The sequence below is a fragment of the Oncorhynchus nerka genome, linkage group LG24 (assembly GCF_034236695.1).
Source record: "Oncorhynchus nerka isolate Pitt River linkage group LG24, Oner_Uvic_2.0, whole genome shotgun sequence".
In the NCBI taxonomy this organism is placed as follows: Eukaryota; Metazoa; Chordata; class Actinopteri; order Salmoniformes; family Salmonidae; genus Oncorhynchus; species Oncorhynchus nerka.
The window spans coordinates 15,118,285-15,141,865 of record NC_088419.1 but is presented as its reverse complement, the minus strand read 5'-3'; the positions used below and the strand labels follow the sequence as shown (position 1 = coordinate 15,141,865).

Below are 23,581 nucleotides of genomic sequence, written 5' to 3'. Positions count from 1 at the left end.
TAAACCAAATCCTCCATATCAACAGGCATATATCAAATTGTCATTTATATACAACCCACTCTAAACACAAACTCCTGGACAAACTCACGGAGAGGAGAGTGACCCTACAGGTCAACAAAGAGGGAGCATAGAATGATTCCACCCTCCTTTCTCCCCCATGAGAAAAGTAGGGAGTAAAAGATATGTTTACACATGATGACAGTTTGACCTCTCCCCTCTCTCAGCGGCCCATGCAACTTAGTTTTGACATAGAACAGATAACTGCAACCTCACCACAGTATTATACAAAAATACCATTCTGATGAGAAGTAACACACATTTGATGAATATTAAACAGCTTACAAATGTTACCAACAAATTCTGATAATTCCACGACAAGCCCTGGCCTCAATCCATTAGAACATTTGTGGGCAGAACTGAAAAGTGTGTGCGAGCAAGGAGGCCTACAAACCTGACACAGTTTTTTTTTTTTTTATTTTTCACCTTTATTTAACCAGGTAGGCTAGTTGAGAACAAGTTCTCATTTGCAACTGCGACCTGGCCAAGATAAAGCATAGCAGTGTGAACAGACAACACAGAGTTACACATGGAGTAAACAATTAACAAGTCAATAACACAGTAGGAAAAAAAAGTCTATATACATTGTGTGCAAAAGGCATGAGGTAGGCGAATAATTACAATTTTGCAGATTAACACTGGAGTGATAAATGATCAGATGGTCATGTACAGGTAGAGATATTGGTGTGCAAAAGAGCAGAAAAGTAAATAAATAAAAACAGTATGGGGATGAGGTAGGTAAAAATGGGTGGGCTATTTACCGATAGACTATGTACAGCTGCAGCGATCGGTTAGCTGCTCAGATAGCAGATGTTTGAAGTTGGTGAGGGAGATAAAAGTCTCCAACTTCAGCGATTTTTGCAATTCGTTCCAGTCACAGGCAGCAGAGAACTGGAACGAAAGTGACACCAGCTCTGTCAGGAGGAATGGGCAAAAATTCATCCAACTTATTGTGGGAAGCTTGTGGAAGGATTCCGGAAACATTAGACCCAAGTTAAACAATTTAAAGGCAAGGCTACCAAATACTAATTGAGTGTATGTAAACTTCTGACCCACTGGGAATGTGATGAAAGAAATAAAAGCTGAAAGAAATAATTCTCTACTATTATTATTATACATTTCACATTCTTAAAATAAAGTGGTGATCCTAACTGACCTAAGACATTTACTAGGATTACATGTCAGGAATTGTGAAAAACTGAGTTAATGTATTTGTGTCACGGTCGTCATAACGAGAAGACCAAGGCGCAGCGTGATATGAATACATACTTCTTTTAATGAAGAATAAACACTGAACAAACTATTCAAAACAACAAACCGAACCGTGAAGCTAATATGGCTAGTGCAGACAGGCAACTAAACATAGAATAAGAACCCACAAACTACCCAAGGAATATGGCTGCCTAAATATGGTCCCCAATCAGAGACAACGATAAACAGCTGCCTCTGATTGAGAACCAATCTCGGCAACCATAAACATATAAACACATAGACAAACAAAAACCCAAGACAATCCAAAAACTAAACAAACCACCCTTGTCACACCCTGACCTAACCAAAATAATAAAGAAAACAAAGATAACTAAGGTCAGGTTGTGACAATTTGTCTAAGGTGTATGTAAACCTACAACTTCAACTGTATTTATATGTGCATGTTCTTATTCATTCCTTTACACTTGTGTGTGTAAGGTAGTTGTTGGGAAAGAGTTAGATTACTTGTTAGATATTACTTACTAGAAGCACAAGCATTTCGCTACACTCGCATTAACATCTGCTAACCATGTGTACGTGACCAATAACATTTGATTTGATTCGATTAACAGGTGTGTCTTCTTAAAAGTTAATTTGTGGAATCTTCTTCCTTCTTAATGCGTTTAAGGCAATCAGTTGTGTTGAGGGGTATACAGAAGATAGCCTTATTTAGTAAAACATCAAGTCCATATTATGGCAAGAACGAACAGCTGAAATAAGCAAAGAGAAACAGCAGTCCATCATTACTTTAAGACATGAAGATCAGTCAATGCAGAACATTTCAAGAACTCTGAGAGTATCTTCAAGTGCAGTCGCAAAAACCATCAAGCGCTATGATGAAACTGGCCCTCATGAGGACCGCCACAGGAAAGGAAGACCCAGAGTTACCTCTGCTACAGAGGATAAGTTACCAGCCTCAGAAATATTATTTTGTTAAAATAAAGAAAAAAGAAAAACCCTTGATTGAGTAGGTGTTCTACTACTTTTGACCGGTAGTGTATATATACATTGCATTCAGAAACTATTCAGACCCCTTTACTTTTTTCTCATTTTGTTATCTTACAGCCTTGTTCTAAAATTGATTAAATTGTTTTTCCCCCCTCATCAATATACACACAACCCCTCCCCCCCATAATGACGAAGCAAAAACAGGTTTTTAGAAATGGTTGCAAATGTATTTAAAAATAATCATAATAATTAAATAGGACATTTACATAAGAGTTCAGACCCTTTACTCTGTACTTTGTTGAAGCACCTTTGGCAGTGATTACAACCTCAACTCTTCCTGGGTATGACGCTACAAGCTTCAGACCCTGTATTTGGGGAGTTTCTCCCAATCTTCTCTGCAGATCCTCTCAAGGTCTGTCAGGTTGAATGGGGAGCATCACTGCACAGCTATTTTCAGGTCTCTCTAGTGATGTTCGATCGGGTTCAAGTCCGGGCTCTGGCTGGGCCACTCAAGGACATTCAGAGACTTGTCCTGAAGCCACTCCTGCGTTATCTTGGCTCTGTGCTTAGGGAAGGTGAACCTTCGCCCCAGTCTGAGGTCCTGAGAGCTCTGGAGCAGGTTTTCATCAAGGATCTCTCTGTACTTTGCTCTGATCATCTTCCCCTCGATCCTGACTAGTTTCCCAGTCTCTGCTGCTGAAAACATCCCCACAGCATGATGCTGCCACCACCATGCTTCACCGTGGGGATGGTGCCAGGATTCCTCCAGATGTGATGCTTGGCATTCAGGCCAAAAAGTTCAATCTTGGTTTCATCAGACCAGAGAATCTGGGTTCTTATGGTCTGAGAGTCTTTAGGTGCCTTTTAACAAACTCCATGTGCCTTTTAATGAGGAGTGGCTTCAGTCTGGCCACTATACCATAAAGGCCTGATTGGTGGAGTGCTGCAGAGATGGTTTTCCTTCTGGAAGGTTCTCCCATCTCCACAGAGGAACTCAGGAACATCTGTCAGAGTGACCATCGGGTTCTTGGTAACCTCCCCGCCATGCTCAGTTTGGTGGCAGCTCTAAGAAGAGTCTTGGTGGTTCCAAACATCTTCCATTTAAGAATGATGGAGGCCACTGTGTTCTTGGGGACCTTCAATGCTGCAGAAATATTTTAGTACCCTTCCCCAGATCTGTGCCTTGATACAATCATGTCTCGGACTTCTACGGACTATTCATTTGACCTTATGGCTTGGTTTTTGCTCTGACATGCACTGTCAACTGTGGGACATTAGATAGACAGGTGTATGGCTTTCAGATCATGTTCAATCAATTGAATTTACCGAAGGTGAACTCTAATCAAGTTGCAGAAACATCTCAAGGATGACCAATGGAAACAGGATGCACCTGAGCTCAATTTCGAGTCTCATAGCAAAGGGTCTGAATACTTATGTAACTAAGGTATTTCTGTTTTTCTCTTTGTTATTATGGGTTATTATGCGTAGATTGATGAGGATTTTTAAAATTTAATCCATTTTAGAATAAGGCTGTAACGTAACAAAATGTGTAAAAAGGGAAGGGGTCTGAATACTTTACGAATGCACTGTAAATACATGTACAGTATATACCTTCCCAACAAGGGGAAGATTACCAACAGTTCATCTTCATTCTCAATCATTTATTTTTCCTGTAGCCGACTTAACCTTCAAAAACCTCCAAGGCCAAATTTAGCACCACTTTACCCTCTTCTGGTACGGTAACAGCAGGCCGCCATTTAAAAGCTTGCCATTCAATCCACGCCTCCTATTCCCCACGCTCCCCTACGCCATCCCTCCATCGCCCCTCCGTCACCCCTACTGACCTAAACTGTGATCACATTCATATTTGAGGCCCGACAGCAGCGGAGTGAGTGATGTCCTCATATGTTGAACATCTGTCAGTTAGTTGCGTATGAGTGTCGCGTCAACGGTAGCGTCTGTCAGTTAGTTGCGTATGCAGAGTGCGTCAACAGTAGCATTAGCTCGCTCCGCCATTCAGCCTTGGTTCCATAGTCTGCCTCTCCAAGAATCCATCCTATTAAAGTGGCTCTGAATCATTTGAAATGTGAGCTGGGGGAGAATTAGAGGACTCTTGATGAATACTTGGGTGTGGGTTATTCACACACACATGCAAGGGAATACAGTCGTGGCCAAAAGTTTTGAGAATCACACAAATATTAATTTCCACAAAGTTTGCAGCTTTAGATATTTTTGTCAGATGTTACTATGGAATACTGAAGTATAATTACAAGCATTTCATAAGTGTCAAAGGCTTTTATTGACAATACAGGAAGTTGATGCAAAGAGTCAATATTTGCAGTGTTGACCCTTCTTTTTCAAGACCTCTGCAATCTGCCCTGGCATACTTTCAATTAACTTCTGGGCCTGATGGCAGCCCATTCTTGCATAATCAATGCTTGGTGTTTGTCAGAACTGGTGGGTTTTTGTTTGTCCACCCGCCTCTTGAGGATTGACCACAAGTTCTCAAGGGATTAAGGTCTGGGGAGTTTCCTGGTCATGGACCCAAAATATCAATGTTTTGTTCCCCGAGCCACTTAGTTATCACTTTTGCCATATGGCAAGGTGCTCCATCATGCTGGAAAAGGCATTGTTCGTCACCAAACTGTTCCTGGATGGTTGGGAGAAGTTGCTCTCAGAGGATGTGTTGGTACCATTCTTTATTCATGGCTGTGTTCTTAGGCAAAATTGTGAGTGAGCCCACTCCTTTGGCTGAGAAGCAACCCCCCACATGAATGGTCTCAGGATGCTTTACTGTTGACATGACACAGGACTGATGGTAGCGCTCACCTTGTCTTCTCCGGACAAGCTTTTTTCCGGATGCCCCAAACAATCGGAAAGGGAATTCATCAGAGACAATGACTTTACCCCAGTCCTCAGCAGTCCAATCCCTGTACCTTTTGCAGAATAGCCATTTGCCCCTGATGTTTTCCTGGAGAGAAGTGGCTTCTTTGCTGCCCTTCTTGACACCAGGCCATCCTCCAAAAGTCTTTGCGTGCAGATGCACACACACCTACCTGCTGCCATTCCTGAGCAAGCTCTGTACTGGTGGTGCCCCGATCCCGCAGCTGAATCAACTTTAGGAGACGGTCCTGGCGCTTGCTGGACTTTCTTGGGCGCCCTGAAGCCTTCTTCACAACAATTGAACCGCTCTCCTTGAAGTTCTTGATGATCCGATAAATGGTTGATTTAGGTACAATCTTACTGGCAGCAATATCCTTGCCTGTGAAGCCCTTTTTGTGCAAAGCAATGATGACGGCATGTGTTTCCTTGCAGGTAACCATGATTGACAGAGGAAGAACAATGATTCCAAGCACCACCATCCTTTTGAAGCTTCCAATCTGTTATTCGAACTCAATCAGCATGACAGAGTGATCTCCAGCCTTGTCCTCGTCAACACACACCTGTGTTAACGAGAGAATCCCTGACATGATGTCAGCTGGTCCTTTTGTGGCAGGGCTGAAATGCAGTGGAAATGTTTTTGGGGGATTCAGATAATTTGCATGGCAATAAATTGCAATTCATCTGATCACTCTTCATACCATTCTGGAGTATATACAAACTTCCATCATACAAACTGAGGCAGCAGACTTGTGAAAATTAATATTTGTGTCATTCTCAAAACTTTTGGCCACGATTGTACACACACACACACACACACACACACACACACACACACACACACACACACACACACACACACACACACACACACACACACACACACAAACTTAGCACGACAGCGCAGAGCTCCTTTTTTTCCCCTACCTCCTTTAAATAATCAGATTATGAAAACACTAACATGGTTTCAAGTTGTTTTTCATTAACGAAACATAGAAATAAAACACCCAGTAAGCATTCATCTTGTGTGTGTGTGTGTGTGTGTGTGTGTGTGTGTGTGTGTGTGTGTGTGTGTGTGTGTGTGTGTGTGTGTGTGTGTGTGTGTGTGTGTATGTGTGGTAGCTGCCTAGGCCCTTGTAGTATCGTGCTGTGAGATAGGAAGGGAGAGGCGGGGACACAGCAGTGTGGTGCTGTGGGATAGGAAGGGAGAGTTGGGGACACAGCAGTGTGGTGCTGTGGGATAGGAAGGGGAGGGGGACACAGCAGTGTGGTGCTGTGAGATAGGAAGGGAGAGTTGGGGACACAGCAGTGTCGTGCTGTGGGATAGGAGGGGAGAGGGGGGGACACAGCAGTATCGTGCTGTGGGATAGGAGGAGAGGGGGGACACAGCAGTATCGTGCTGTGAGATAGGAAGGAGAGTTGGGGACACAGCAGTGTGGTGCTGTGGGATAGGAGGGAGAGTTGGGGACACAGCAGTGTCGTGCTGTGAGATAGGAGGGGAGAGGGGGGACACAGCAGTGTTGCTGGGACACAGCAGTGTGGTGCTGTGGGATAGGAGGAGAGTTGGGGACACAGCAGTGCTGTGGGATAGTGGTGCTGTGGGATGTGGAAGGGAGAGGGGGACACAGCAGTGTGGTGCTGTGGGATAGGAGGGGAGAGTTGGGGACACAGCAGTGTCGTGCTGTGGGATAGGAAGGGAGGGGGGGGACACAGCAGTGTCGTGCTGTGGGATAGAAGGGGAGAGGCGGGGACACAGCAGTGTCGTGCTGTGGGATAGAAGGGAGGGGGGACACAGCAGTGTCGTGCTGTGGGATAGAAGGGGAGAGGCGGGGACACAGCAGTGTCGTGCTGTGGGATAGAAGGGGAGAGGCGGGGACACAGCAGTGTCGTGCTGTGGGATAGGAAGGGAGGGCGGGGACACAGCAGTGTCGTGCTGTGGGATAGGAAGGAGAGGCGGGGACACAGCAGTGTCATGCTGTGGGATAGGAAGGGAGGGGGGACACAGCAGTGTCGTGCTGTGGAATAGAAGGGGAGAGGCGGGGACACAGCAGTGTCGTGCTGTGGGATAGGAAGGAGAGGGGGACACAGCAGTGTCGTGCTGTGGGATAGGAAGGAGTGGGGGGACACAGCAGTGTCGTGCTGTGGGATAGAAGGGGAGAGGGGGGACACAGCAGTTTCGTGCTGTGGGATAGGAAGGAGAGAGGGGGACACAGCAGTGTCGTGCTGTGGGATATGAAGGGAGGGGGGACACAGCAGTTTCGTGCTGTGGGATAGGAAGGGAGGGGGGACACAGCAGTGTCGTGCTGTGGGATAGGAAGGGAGAGGCGGGGACACAGCAGTGTCATGCTGTGGGATAGGAAGGGAGGGGGGGACACAGCAGTGTCGTGCTGTGGGATAGGAAGGGAGGGGGGGGACACAGCAGTGTCGTGCTGTGGGATAGGAAGGGAGGGGGGACACAGCAGTGTCGTGCTGTGGAATAGGAAGGGAGGGGGGGACACAGCAGTGTCGTGCTGTGGGATAGGAAGGGAGGGGGGGACACAGCAGTGTCGTGCTGTGGGATAGAAGGGGAGAGGGGGGGACACAGCAGTGTCGTGCTGTGGGATAGGAAGGGAGGAGGGGGGGACACAGCAGTGTGGTGCTGTGGGATAGAAGGGGAGAGGCGGGGACACAGCAGTTCTACTCTGGAAATCTGGAGCGATTACTCTTCCTTTGATCACTGAGGCTCCCGCTGTGTCTTAATACGCTGCGATAATTCCAGCATTCTCCCACTGTCTGCGGATTTGGGGAGTTGTGCTCATCTTGGCACATGGATATGGACACGTGCATAAGTGCGCACACACACACACACGCACACACTCTCTCTCACTCTATCTCTCTCACACACACACACACACACTCTAACACACTCTCTCTCACTCTATCTCTCACACACACACACACACTCTAACACACTCTCTCACTCTATCACACACACACACACACACACACACACACACACACACACACACACACACACACACACACACACACACACACACACTAACACACTCACTCTATCTCACACACACACACACACACTCTGGTAATTTATCAGGATCAACGGGAGCCCTGCTACTCCAGAACACAAATCCCTGTGGCCCTGCTACTCTGGGACACAAAGTCCTGTGGCCCTGCTACTCCGGGACACAAAGCCCTGTGGCCCTGCTACTCCGGGACACAAAGCCCTGTGGCCCTGCCACTCCGTAACACGAAGCCCTGTGGCCCTGCCACTCCGGAACACAAAGCCCTGTGGCCCTGCTACTCCGGAACACAAAGCCCTGTGGCCCTGCTACTCCAGAACACAAAGCCCTGTGGCCCTGCCACTCCGGAACACAAAGCCCTGTGTCGCCAACGCCTTGCGGCGTTGTAATGCTAGAGAACAAGATGCTAATTCTATAGCCTGTCTTCCAGATACTGTGAGGATTAGCAATTAATAGGATGAAGGAGGGGTGTTTCCATGAAAACACCATGACAGGTTATGCTCATAAGATAAGCAGGCCCACAAGTTGAGCCCTGTTCCCACCATTGCTTGTTAAAACTACACTGTAATGGAAAACTGTCATTTATACGCACATTTTTTGGTATTATCAACATTAAAAAACTCTGAAATGTTTTACTGCAGCATACTGTAAAGGGTGGTGCATTGTGTTAAAATGGCTGTATTTCTAATGGTACTGTAGAATACAGAATACCGCACCACATCTTTGGAACCCAAACACACCTTTTGACCATTAGTGGAGGCATGGTATTGTTGTTTCTGGTTCATTAACATATTTTGAGGCTACTACAGTTGTTGCACCCGTGAGGGAGTGGTTATAGTGCCTTATTCATTTAAAACGTTTAGGGGACAGATTGGAGTGGCAGCAAGTCTTAAACCTTAAATGGTTGAGCATTTTGCCTTGTCCTTTGGTCTGTTTCTCCTTTAGTCACTGCCAGTCTGGAAGCCTTTATCAAGGCCTCTAGAAGTGCAAGTGAAATAAAACACCAAACGTTCATTAATATTCTGTCATGTCTAAACACTGCCAGCCTGCTTGCACCAACCCATTGTAATTACAGTAAAATACTATGAAATACAAACCCCTCTCCTCAATTAATTTCATTCATCCATTCATTAATTCATTACTTCCGATTACGGTAGCATTGACTTTGTTTTTTACAGTATAATAATTTTACTGTATTGTACTGTGTGTCATTACACTATCATATTTATTTTACAGTAGATGTACTGTAATATTAAATACAGAATTTTGCTCCTCACCGAGCCTGTAAATTCACGGTAACCCTTTTACAGTGTAGCCACTGAACATTGACTAGCCTTTGAATTAAAATGAGATTAAATAAGATCAAATAGGATTAAAATGTTATTGATCGCCATGCAGGAAATGTGTCTGCAATATTAAAACATACAAATACAATACCAATACAGCTGAAACAGACACAACAACCATTATTCATTCATTTAACAAGCCAATCTGATGCCCTTTTTCTTGAAAAATGAAATCTGATCTAACATTTTTCGAACAAAATCACCATCGCAAAGCATACTATGTAATATATAGGCACTGAACAATACCTAGTCTTTAAATTAATTCATTTCAAAACTAATTAATTCACTTTGCGGTTTTATTTATTTATATAGTTTCTCAGATCTTCTGTCTTTTTTGTCCCCTCCAGGCTCTCCGTACCGGGACAAGATCACCATAGCGATCCTGCAGCTGCAGGAAGAAGGGAAGTTGCACATGATGAAGGAGAAGTGGTGGAGGGGGAACGGTTGTCCGGAGGATGAGAAAAATAAGGAGGCTAGCGCTCTGGGGGTGCAGAACATCGGGGGTATCTTCATCGTGCTGGCTGCAGGGCTGGTGCTGTCTGTGTTTGTGGCCGTCGGAGAGGTCCTGTACAAGTCTAAACAGAACGCTGAACTGGAGAAGGTGAGATTTATAGGCTTCGTAGAGCATTATATCACTTTAAACGAATGTACTGTTAAACCAAAGTTTATTTGGAATTTACGGTAACAGTAACTTACAGGTAACAGGCTGCCAGTAAGTTACCGTAAAAACATGATTTTCTTTTACAGTGTAGGTGTCATAGAACATTTATAAGATCTTCTTAAAAACTGCACTGTGCCAGAAAGTATTCATACCCCTTTACTTATTCCACCTTTAGTTTTTGTTACAGCCTGAATTCAAAATGGATTCAATATATTTATTTCTCACCCATCTACACACCCCATAATGACAAAGGGAAAACATATTTTCAGAAATGTAAGCAAATTTATTGAAAATAAAATACGTAAATATCTCATTTACATAAGTATTCACACCCCTTAGTCAAGAAATGTTACAATCACATTTGGCAGTGATTACAGCTGTGAGTCTTTCTGGGTAAGTCTCTAAGAGCTTTGCACACCTGGATTGTACAATATTTGCACATTATTATTTTCAAAATTCTTCAAACTCTGTCAAATTGGTTGTTGATCATTGCTAGACAACATTTTCAAGTCTTGCCATAGATTTAAGCCAAAAAAAAGATTTAAGTCAAAACTAAATCGGCCACTCAGGAACATTCACTGTCTTCTTGGAAGCAACTCCAGTGTAGATTTGGCCTTGTGTTTTGTGTTATTGTCCAGCTGAAAGGTGAATTCATCTCCCAGTGTCTGGTGGAAAGCAGACTGAAGCAGGTTTTCCTTTAGGATTTTGCCTGTGTTTAGCTCTGTTCCATTTTTTTTTTATCCTGAAACACTCCCCAGTCTTTAACGATTACCAGCATACCCATAACATGATGCCACCACCGCTATGCTTGACAATATGGATAGTGGTACTATGTGTTGAATTGGATTTGCCCCAAACATTCAGTACAAAATGTTAATAGCTTTGTTTTGCTGTACAGGATTCCTTCTTTTCACTCTGTCAATTAGGTTAGTATTATGAAGTAACTACAAGGTTGTTGAGCCATCCTCAGTTTTCTCCTATCGCAGCCATTAATCTCTGTAACTGTTTTAAAGTCACAATTAGCCTCAAGGTGAAATCCCTGAGCGGTTTCCTTCCTCTCCGGCAACTGAGTTAGGAAGGACGCCTGTATCTTTGTAGTGACTGGGTGTATTGATACACCATCCAAAGCCTAATGAATAACTTCACCATGCTCAAAGGGATAATCGGATGGCTTTCTTTGGGAGGCATTGCAAGGCACCTTCCTGGTCTTTATGGTTGAATCTGTGTTTGAAATTCACAGCTCAACTGAGGGACCTTAGATATAATTGTATGTGTGGGGTACAGAGATGTTAATTAAACACAGTTGTTGCACACACAGTGAGTCCATGCAACTTATTATGTGACTTGGTAGGCACATTTTTACTCCTGAAGATGTTTACATAACAAAGGGGTTGAATACTTATTCAATAACGACATTCCAGCTTTTTAGTTTTAATTCATTCATAAACATTTCAAATAACATAATTCCACTCTGACATTATGGGACATTGTGTGTAGGCCAGTGTCCCAATTTTTTGTGTGCAATTTAATACATTTTAAATTCAGGCTGTAACACAACAAAATGTGGAAAAAGTCAAGAGGTGTGAATACTTTCTGAAACCACTGTAGATGCCTCCAAAACCATGTACAAGCTAAATCATACCAGACTACGTAAAGGCTGATATAAAAGGTATTCCCAGCTGGTTCACAGCCCTTTATAAAATAGCATGGCATTTGCTTGTGAATGAGTTGTGTAGTGTATAGCATAGTGTACAGTATAGCGTAGTATAGTATAGTGTGGTAGTATAGTATAACAAAGTATTGTAGTGTGGTGTATAGTATAGTGTAGTAGTATAGTATATTGTGGTGTATAGTACAGTATAGTGTAGTATAGTATATTGTAGTGTATAATATAGTGTGGTATAGCATAGTATAGTATAGCGCAGTAGTATAGTGTAGTGTATAGTATAGTGTAGCATTGCGTAGTGTAGTAGTAGTAGTATAGTATAGTATAGTGTAGTGTATAATATAGTGTAGTATAGCGTATTATAGTATAGTGAACTGTATAATGTAGTGTAGTAGTATAATACCGTGAAGTAGTATAGTATAGTGTAGTGTGATATAGCATAGTATTCACATGTTGCACCTCCGTCACTCGTTCGCATCACCATGCCATTGTTATGAATGTTCTCAAGCCGCCCTCTACCCGGCGGTGCCATGTGGTGCCCTAAGGTCTTGATAAGTCCAGTCATTATGGACGGCAGCTAACGATTGTTTAGTCTAAAGTACACTATAGTGCCTGGAAATACGATGACACTGCTAAAATAATCAAATGTTTAGCAGGAAACAACTTTGCCAGCATTATCATGTCATCAAATTTACTTTAGACAAGGTAATGTTGTCATTAGCCAGCAAAGTTTTTTTTTAAATAGATAGCATTGCTAACGAGTGTCCTCCCCTCAATCTCAGCTAACTATCTAACGTTACACTGCATTTAAAGTCAATCTGGCATTATCAAAATGATGGCAAAAGTTTTTCCTACTAATTATTTGCCTCCTTTTGAATGCATTGTATTTCCAAGCCACTGTAATGACCTCTTGATAAAAACTTCATCAGCGCTCGATGCATTGAGTAGAATGCACAGTTGGGCATTAGTCCAAAACGAACGTTCAAAACATTATTCTGACGAAACATGCAACCCATGAATAGTGTAGTGTAGTGTAGTGTAGTGTAGTGTAGTGTACACTACCATTCAAACGTTTGGGGTCACTTACAAATGTCCTTGTTTTTGACACATTTTTGTCCATTAAAATAACATCAAATTGATCAGAAATACAGTGTAGACATTGTTAATGTTGTAAATGACTATTGCAGCTGGAAAAGGCTGATTTTTAATGGAATATCTACATAGGCGTACAGGGGCCCATTATCAGCAACCATCACTCCTGTGTTCCAATGGCACGTTGTGTTAGCTAATCCAAGTTTATCATTTTAAAAGGCTAATTGATCATCAGCAAACCCTTTTGCAATTATGTTAGCACAGCTGAAAACTGTTGTTCTGGGCAGATTTGCAAAGAAAAAGCCAGACTGGCCAATAAAAATAAAAGATTCAGATGGGCAAAAGAACACAGACACTGGACAGAGGAACTCTGCCTAGAAGGCCAGCATCCCGGAGTCACCTCTTCACTGTTGATGTTGAGACTGGTGTTTTGCGGATACTATTTCATGAAACTGCCAGTTGAGGACTTGTGATGCATCTGTTTCTCAAACTAGAGATTCTAATGTACTTGCCCTCTTGTTCAGTTGTACACCGGGGCCTCCCATTCCTCTATCTATTCTGGTTAGAGTCAGTTTGCACTGTTCTGTGAAAGGAGTAGTACACAGCATTGTACGAGATCTTCAGTTTCTTGGCAATTTCTCGCATGGAATAGCCTTCATTTCCTCAGAACAAGAATAGACTGATGAGTTTCAGAAGAAAGTTGTTTGTTTCTGGCCATTTTGAGCCTGTAATCGAACCCTCAAATGCAGATGCTCCAGATACTCAACTAGTCTAAAGAAGGCCAGTTTTATTGCTTCTTTAATCAGAACAACAAAAAAGTATAAACTTGGATTAGCTAACACAACGTTATAAGGTTATGATGTTATTTTTAGATTAACTAACTTCAAATTAATGACTCGGGACGTCGGGTTTGATACGAAAGCTTCTTTTAGTAAGAATACTTGTTTACGTTACATTTAACAACAAGTGTTTTGGTACAGAGCAATGCAGGTAAGATGCTGTCGGAAAGTCAGCCACAATCACTCGCACCTGCACATAATTGGCGCGTTATCACTCATTCATCTCGCAAGGCACTCTGGGACTTGCAGTCAAAAAGCGTAATTCAACACAACCCAATACAATTACATATGCAAATAAATCTAAAGAAATATCTTTACAGATATAGCTCAAAGAATAAACTTAAACATTAACTCTAACACATTAAAGTTACAACAGTTATAAGGTTATGATGTTATGACGTTATGATGTTATAAGGTTATGATGTTATGAGGTTACGATGTTATAAGGTTATGATGTTATAAGGTTATGATGTTATAAGGTTATGATGTTATGAGGTTACAATGTTATAAGGTTATGATGTTATAAGGTTATGAGGTTATGATGTTATAAGGTTATGATGTTATAAGGTTATGATGCTATAAGGTTATGATGCTATAAGGTTATGATGTTATAAGGTTATGATGTTATAAGGTTATGAGGTTATGATGTTATAAGGTTATGATGTTATAAGGTTACGATGTTATAAGGTTGCGAAGTTATGAGGTTACGATGTTATGTTATAAGGTTACGATGTTATTAGGTTACGATGTTATGAGGTTACGGTGTTATGAGGTTACGGTGTTATATTATGAGGTTACGGTGTTATGAGGTTACAGTGTTATATTATGAGGTTACGGTGTTATGAGGTTATGGTGTTATATTATGAGGGTACGGTGTTATGTTATGAGGTTACGGTGTTATGAGGTTACGGTGTTATATTATGAGGTTACGGTGTTATGAGGTTACGGTGTTATATTATGAGGTTACGGTGTTATGAGGTTACGGTGTTATATTATGAGGTTACGGTGTTATGTTATGAGGTTACGGTGTTATGAGGTTACGGTGTTATATTATGAGGTTACGATGTTATGAGGTTACGGTGTTATGAGGTTACGGTGTTATGAGGTTACGGTGTTATATTATGAGGTTACGGTGTTATGTTATGAGGTTACGGTGTTATGAGGTTACGGTGTTATGAGGTTACGGTGTTATATTATGAGGTTACGGTGTTATGTTATGAGGTTACGATGTTATGAGGTTACGGTGTTATGAGGTTACGATGTTATGAGGTTACGGTGTTATGAGGTTACGATGTTATATTATGAGGTTACGATGTTATGAGGTTACGGTGTTATGAGGTTACGGTGTTATATTATGAGGTTACGGTGTTATATTATGAGGTTACGGTGTTATATTATGAGGTTACGATGTTATGAGGTTACGGTGTTATATTATGAGGTTACGGTGTTATGTTATGAGGTTACGGTGTTATATTATGAGGTTACGATGTTATGAGGTTACGGTGTTATGAGGTTACGGTGTTATATTATGAGGTTACGGTGTTATGTTATGAGGTTACAATGTTATGAGGTTACAGTGTTATATTATGATGTTACAATGTTATGAGGTTACGGTGTTATATTATGAGGTTACGGTGTTATATTATGAGGTTACGGTGTTATGTTATGAGGTTACGGTGTTATATTATGAGGTTACGGTGTTATGAGGTTACGGTGTTATGAGGTTACGGTGTTAAGTTATAAGGTTACAATGTTATGAGGTTACGGTGTTATATTATGAGGTTACGGTGTTATATTATGAGGTTACGGTGTTATGTTATGAGGTTACGATGTTATGAGGTTACGGTGTTATATTATGAGGTTACGGTGTTATGTTATGAGGTTACGGTGTTATATTATGAGGTTACAATGTTATGAGGTTACGGTGTTATATTATGAGGTTACGGTGTTATATTATGAGGTTACGGTGTTATGAGGTTACGGTGTTATATTATGAGGTTACGGTGTTATATTATGAGGTTACGGTGTTATGTTATGAGGTTACGGTGTTATATTATGAGGTTACGGTGTTATGAGGTTACGGTGTTATGAGGTTACGGTGTTATGAGGTTACGGTGTTATGTTATGAGGTTACGGTGTTATATTATGAGGTTACGGTGTTATGAGGTTACGGTGTTATGAGATTACGGTGTTATATTATGAGGTTACGGTGTTAAGTTATGAGGTTACAATGTTATGAGGTTACGGTGTTATATTATGAGGTTACGGTGTTATATTATGAGGTTACGGTGTTATGAGGTTATGGTGTTATGAGGTTACGGTGTTATGTTATGAGGTTACGATGTTATGAGGTTATGTTATGAGGTTACGGTGTTATGAGGTTACGGTGTTATATTATGAGGTTATGAGGTTACGGTGTTATATTATGAGGTTACGGTGTTATATTATGTTATATTATGAGTGTTATATTATGAGGTTACGGTGTTATATTATGAGGTTACGGTGTTATATTATGAGGTTACGTTATGTGTTATGAGGTTATGAGAGGTTACGGTGTTATATTATGAGGTTACGGTGTTATATTATGAGGTTACGGTGTTATATTATGAGGTTACGGTGTTATATTATGAGGTTACGGTGTTATATTATGAGGTTACGGTGTTATATTATGAGGTTACGGTGTTATGAGGTTACGGTGTTATGAGGTTACGGTGTTATGTTATGAGGTTACGATGTTATGAGGTTACGGTGTTATATTATGAGGTTACAGTGTTATATTATGAGGTTACGGTGTTATGTTATGAGGTTACGGTGTTATATTATGAGGTTAGGTGTTATATTATGAGGTTACGGTGTTATGTTATAGGTTACGATATTATGTTACGGTGTTATATTATGAGGTTACGGTGTTATATTATGAGGTTACGGTGTTATGTTATGAGGTTACGGTGTTATGAGGTTACGGTGTTATATTATGAGGTTACGGTGTTATATTATGAGGTTACGGTGTTATGAGGTTACGGTGTTATGTTATGAGGTTACAATGTTATGAGGTTACGGTGTTATATTATGAGGTTACGGTGTTATGTTATGAGGTTACGGTGTTATATTATGAGGTTACGGTGTTATGAGGTTACGGTGTTATATTATGAGGTTACGGTGTTATGAGGTTACGGTGTTATGAGGTTACGGTGTTATATTATGAGGTTACGGTGTTATGTTATGAGGTTACGGTGTTATATTATGAGGTTACGGTGTTATGAGGTTACGGTGTTATGAGGTTACGGTGTTATGAGGTTACGGTGTTATATTATGAGGTTACGGTGTTATATTATGAGGTTACGGTGTTATGTTATGAGGTTACGATGTTATGAGGTTACGGTGTTATATTATGAGGTTACGGTGTTATGAGGTTACGGTGTTATGAGGTTACGGTGTTATATTATGAGGTTACGGTGTTATATTATGAGGTTACGGTGTTATGAGGTTACGGTGTTATGTTATAAGGTTACGATGTTATGAGGTTACGGTGTTATAAGGTTATGATGTTATGAGGTTATGATGTTATAAGGTTACAATGTTATAAGAAATGTTATGTCCTCCAGACCACCAAGGTGGTGGTAAAAAGCACACTTTTCTCATGTTCTTTCACCCTCTTTTCTCATGTTCTCTCACCCTCTTTTCTCATGTTCTCTCACCCTCTTTTCTCATGTTCTCTCACCCTCTTTTCTCATGTTCTCTCACCCTCTTTTCTCATGTTGTTTCACCCTCTTTTCTCATGTTGTTTCACCCTCTTTTCTCATGTTCTTTCACCCTCTTTTCTCTCATGTCCTCTCACTATTCATCTCTCTCTACCCCGTCCTCTCACTATTCACCTCCCTCTTTCCCGTCCTCTCACTATTCATCTCCCTCTTCCCCGTCCTCTCACTATTCATCTCCCTCTTCCCCGTCCTCTCACTATTCATCTCCCTCTTCCCCGTCCTCTCACTATTCATCTCCCTCTTCCCCGTCCTCTCACTATTCACCTCCCTCTTCCCCGTCCTCTCACTATTCATCTCCCTCTTCCCCGTCCTCTCACTATTCATCTCTCTCTTTCCCGTCATCTCACTAATCACCTCCCTCTACCCCGTCCTCTCACTATTCACCTCCCTATTGCCTGTCTTCTCACTATTCATCTCTCTCTTTCCCGTCATCTCACTAATCACCTCCCTCTCTCCCGTCCTCTCACTATTCATCTCCCTCTACCCCGTCCTCTCACTATTCACCTCCCTCTTTCCTGTCCTCTCACTATTCATCTCCCTCTACCCCGTCCTCTCACTATTCACCTCCCTCTACCCTGTCCTCTCACTATTCACCTCCCTCTCCCATCCTCTCACTATTCATCCTCCTCTACCCCGTCCTCTCACTATTCACCTCCCTCTCTCCCATCCTCTCACTATTCATCTCTCTCTTCCCCGTCCTCTCACTATTCACCTCCCTCTTCCCCGTCCTCTCACTATTCACCTCCCTCTCCCATCCTCTCACTATTCATCCTCCTCTACCCTGTCCTCTCACTATTCACCTCCCTCTTCCCCGTCCTCTCACTATTCACCTCCCTCTTTCCCGTCCTCTCACTATTCACCTCCCTCTTCCCCGTCCTCTCACTATTCACCTCCCTCTACCCCGTCCTCTCACTATTCACCTCCCTCATCCCGTCCTCTCACTATTCACCTCCCTCATCCCGTCCTCTCACTATTCACCTCCCTCATCCCGTCCTCTCACTATTCACCTCCCTCTTCCCCGTCCTCTCACTATTCACCTCCCTCTTCCCTATCCTCTCACTATTCACCTCCCTCTTCCCCGTCCTCTCACTATTCACCTCCCTCTTCCCTATCCTCTCACTATTCACCTCCCTCATCCCCGTCCTCTCACTCTTCATCTCCCTCTACCCCGTCCTCTCGCTACCTCATCTTCTCTCCTCTGCCTCAACCTCTCTACAACTCTCCCCTCCCCTTCTTCCCCCATCCTCCTCCTCTCCCTCCCTCTCTTACTATCACCCCCTACCAGGGTAGTCTCAATGTATCAGTGGGTTAGACCATGGTACTGACAAGCTCCAGTGTGGGTTTGATTCCTGCATGGACTACATAGACTGATTGTGTGTCAGTTAATGTTGCCAGTTCTGTACGTATTTTACCCTCAACCCTCTTCCTCCCTCTCCCCTCCTCTCCCCTGTCCCCCTCTCCAGCGCTCCTTCTGTAGTGTCATGGTGGATGAGTTGCGTGGTTCCCTGAAGTGCCAACGGCGCCTCAAACAGAAGCCTCAGCCACCGGTCATTGTTAAGACCGAGGAGGTCATCAACATGCACACGTTGAATGACAGAAGACTGCCGGGCAAGGAGACCATGGCGTGATGGGGGGTAAAAGGTCAAGGGAAGGTCAAAAACACCCGTCAAGGTCAAATACACAGCCAGATGATCTGGAGGGGTTGAATGAATGTTGACGCAATATTAACGTAACCCGAAACTATATTGCATTTGCCCCCAGCTTTGGTAGTATGGTAGAGATGTTTCCTGTGGAAATGTAGACTGTCACCTCACTGTGACCGACGCTTTGTGAAAGATACTTTTTGGAGGATTGTGGGGACAAGTTAAAGGATTGTGAGGTGGATGGATCTTTGAGATGGATTTCAGTGGGGATTAAAAGGGAAGTCAAAATGCAGGTCTGTTGAGGCTGTCTTCACAGTCAGTGACTCGACACACACACCTGTTCAGAGCATCACACTACACCTTGAGACCATAACATCCCAAGAAATGAGTTGTTGTTTTTCTGTTGATGTCATTTACACTATTGTCAAATTTGTGTGTGTGTCCAGTCGATCAAAATGGATCTCACTACAGGTGATTATGATATGGAATGTTACAAAGTGCCAAATGTTGAATAAGAACTGTATAAAGAAAATAGAGAGGATAGCCAGTTTCTAAAATATCTATTTATTTCATTTTAAATCATTAATGTTGATTGATCTCCCTAATACTCATTGTTTATCTTCTGTAATGCCTTCATTGTGACAAAGTTCGGCCATCATAAAGAACTGACATATTACATTCAATGCCTCCACAAACATGCTGTACAGTGTCAAAAATAACATTACAGTCTGCCATTTGGTGTCAATATCCACTGTTTAAAGGCAGGATTTCTACAACAACAAAAAAATGGTTCTTTTTGTATGCAGACAAAGTTTTGTAGTACTTTCTATCAGAGTAGCATTCTCTGTGGACTTCACATAGAGTAGCATTCTCTGTGGACTTCACATAGAGTAGCATTCTCTGTGGACTTCACATAGTGTATGTAGCAGGTGCCAACTTGGGTGGGCCTCCTCACTGTGCCGTGTAGGGCCCTCCCCCGGTCTAGGGCCTCCTCACTGTGCCGTGTAGGGCCCTTCTCTCCTCCTCTGTCATAGGGCCACACTGTCTGCTCCATGGGGCCGTTCTACAGCTGCCTCCCCATCTCCCTACTAAACCTGGCTTACATAGCTACACAGTGGTTGTCTCAATAATTTGAACTCCTTTTCTCTATGACCACTGATCTGGTAGGACTTGACAGGTGGAAGCAATATGGTAAAAACCTATCCAGTCTTTTATCTATCAATGGTCATGAAAGATGAAGGGTATGCTCGTTCAGAGTAGGATGAAGTTGCCCCTAGATGCTGATTGTGGGTCACTTTTGCATTTTCCCACTAATGGTTAAAGAGCGGCTGAACTCACCAATTTCATATGTTTCTCTGCTGCTAATTAAGAAAAACGAGATTTGAGTGTTGGGGTTGTTGTTCGATGTGGGTGTGTTATGTTCACTTTATCGTACCCTTGCAGTTACTGTTGTTTGTCCCTCTTGAGTCACGATAGCAACAATATAGCCACTAGCACTTCCTCAAAATAGTCCGAATTAATCTAAGATAAATCACGAAATGTGTCATGAATTTTGACGTTTTTGCCAAGGATTTATTTTCTTGTATCTTTCTAAGGTTTTGGTGCAGTATTTCAAAAGTTAAAAGATGTGCATGAAAAAGTCAGTGGACTGCAGACAGTATTGAGACAGCTGCTGCTGTCTGCGCTCAGGACTGATTTCTGAGAACACGTCTACAACTCATCAGCAAGCTGTTGAGCTATCGTAAGTAAAGCACAAGCTGCTACACAGTGTTTATCAGTGCCCCAAATCACTAGCTAGATAAGTTCCATCTCTGTGTATGTCAATGAAGCTCGTTAGTAGTAGCAAGCAGGCGCATAGAGCCGGCAGGCCACGATAGCTAAATCAGCTTATCAAGCCACTGGTGAGTGGTGACGTGCTTCGGTGCCGTTTAGTTTTTTACAACTTTCTCACTATCTATTACCACAGTGTGGGTCTGGCAGTCTGTTTATCTGGCAGTGTTTCATAGGGAATCACATTACAAAACAGGTCGCAGCTGGACACAAGACTCTCGAGAATGGGTTTTAATATTGACAAGTGGCAGTTGAGATGCAAGTGCGCATCATCTCAATTTCTTTTTTCAATAAAACACTTGCAGACACTATGAAACACATCAGAAAACAGCCACTCTTTAAAGGGCTTTGGGGCCAAGTCTTCTTTCAACGTAACATTGCTGATGTCTTGTCTTATGTGAACCAGTCCGAGTCCAAGGCTCTGCATAATGGACAGAGTTGTCTCACTGTCTGGAGGTTCACTGCTATGATAGAGTGCAATCAGCGCAGCTGCTTCTCCGTGCATTCTCTCTAGGTGTTACCATCCTGTGTTAGTGGGAAAGTGGGCATGTAATCCAAACCAAACACTGTTGTAATTTGTGACAACCTCAGTTACACAAATCTCACAAAATTCAGTTTTGGAATATACTGACCCAAATTATTCTACTTACACTTTTTAATCAAGTGGCACTGGAATAAATGTTTCTGACTAATATTGATGCCGCACAGAGAAGTTGTTTTTTTGCGTTCAGTTGCCCTTTGAGGTTAGGATTGGGGAGGAGAAACTTCACCCCGGAGCGTCTCATTCCTAAAAGGTTCCATCCCCAGAAAATAAAATGCAAAATACAAAGGTTGATGTTTCTGAAAATATTTGTGCTGTACAAGAATGAATGAAAGTAGGATTTGTGAGTAATTTCAAGAAACCATTTAGGAACAATAGAGGGGGTTCCATGTGTTGTTTTTGTTCTACCAGTATTGCTTGTCATTTTCTACCTGCTAGATTCAGTGGTACAACGTGTAATGGTTGAATAATCATTTGGAAGATTTATCAGAAAATATCCAATTGTATTTTCCCCCCAAAAATGAGGTAATAGATTTTATTTGACATTGATGCAAGGTTTTACAAAAAAATATATAATAAATAAAACTCATAACTATTCATTTGTTTTTGATACTATATTTATCTTTGTAAACTGTTTAACCTTTATTGTTGCTGTGTGTGTGTGTGTGTGTGTGTGCGTATGTGTGTGTGTGTGTGTGTGTGTGTGTGTGTGTGTGTGTGTGTGTGTGTGTGTGTGTGTGTGTGTGTGTGTGTGTGTGTGTGTGTGTGTGTGCGAGTGTGTGTGAGTGTGTGGGCGTCCGTGCAAGATCAAATCTACACATTGTCTGATGTTCAACTAAGTCCACACAATGAAGTCATTCTGATGCATGAATAACAAGAACATGTCTGTGTATTCTCTCATAGGTCCCCACTGTCTGTTTTGCGTGTGTGCGTATAGAACTCCTTGATAATGCTTTCCTGTCCATGGGTCCCCACTGTGTGTGTGTGTGTGTGTGTGTGTGTGTGTGTGTGTGTGTGTGTGTGTGTGTGTGTGCGTGTGTGCGTATAGAACTCCTTGATAAAGCGTTCCTGTCCATGGGTCCCCACTGTGTGTGTGTGTGTGTGTTTGTGTGTGTGTGTGTGTGTGTGTGTGTGTGTGTGTGTGTGTGTGTGTGAGTGCGAGCATGCGTATAGAACTCCTTGATAAAGCGTTCCTGTCCATGGGTCTCCACGGAGCCCTCCTTGGTGTGTCAGCGCAGGGCCATGGCTTTGTCCCCACTGAGGCCCCTTCAGGTCCAGGTAACAGGCCAGGAAGGTGCCTGTTCTGCCCACACCAGCCTTACAGTGGATCGCCACCGGTTGGGAAAAACATCATGGGTCAGTTAGTTATCGGGTACCTCCTATATTAGGGTACCTGATACTTATATAAGGACCTATAACACATAACATATTCAAAACCCGAACATACTGCATTCACAAACAGTACATAAAAATGTCATATGTCCACAACTGTTTATACCAGGGGTCCCCAAACTTTTTCCTGTATAACCCCCATAACTTTCCCCCATAACTTTTCCCTTCTCTGATGGGGGGCCGGTGTCCGTTTGTAACAGAAAAAGTGTGACGATCGTAGGGGAGCTTAAAAAATTTATTGTTTTCCAGAAAGCCACACATAACCAAATAACCATTTCCAGGTTCTTTACAGAAAAAAAGTCAGGAAACAAATAATAACACTATTAATGAAATACATAATAACTAAATAACCCTCTCTGAGTTCTTCACAGAAAAAACAGGAAATAAATAATAACTAAATAACTCTCTCTGGGTTCTTCATAGAAAAAAAAGCCATGGAACATTAACTTTCTGTCGTGCCATGCACAATCTTAACAGATAAAAGTTCAGCTCAGTTGTCAGAGCAGAATCTCTCTGACACATATGAGCAGTCTCTTAAAGTTCTTGTGTTCCTTCCTTATAATCCTTTTGTAGGTTCCAGTAGGCTTGTAGACACCGCTGTTTGCAGCTCTCTCTCATCAACTTCCCTGTGAAAACCACAAAAGAAGCAGGTTG

The 23,581-nt window shown here is 42.4% G+C and overlaps 1 protein-coding gene across 1 annotated transcript in view; it reads left to right on the top strand.

The window, feature by feature from the left end:
• Positions 1 to 22,132, top strand: part of LOC115116850 (glutamate receptor ionotropic, kainate 2-like) — a 188,783-nt gene extending 166,651 nt beyond the window's left edge. The window contains exons 19-20 of the mRNA XM_065008472.1: positions 9,850 to 10,103; positions 18,985 to 22,132. Of these exons, the coding sequence (XP_064864544.1) occupies positions 9,850 to 10,103; positions 18,985 to 19,149 (419 nt within the window). The 3' untranslated portion in view covers positions 19,150 to 22,132. The remainder of the gene's footprint in view (positions 1 to 9,849; positions 10,104 to 18,984) is intronic.
• Positions 22,133 to 23,581: the final 1,449 nt, after the last annotated feature.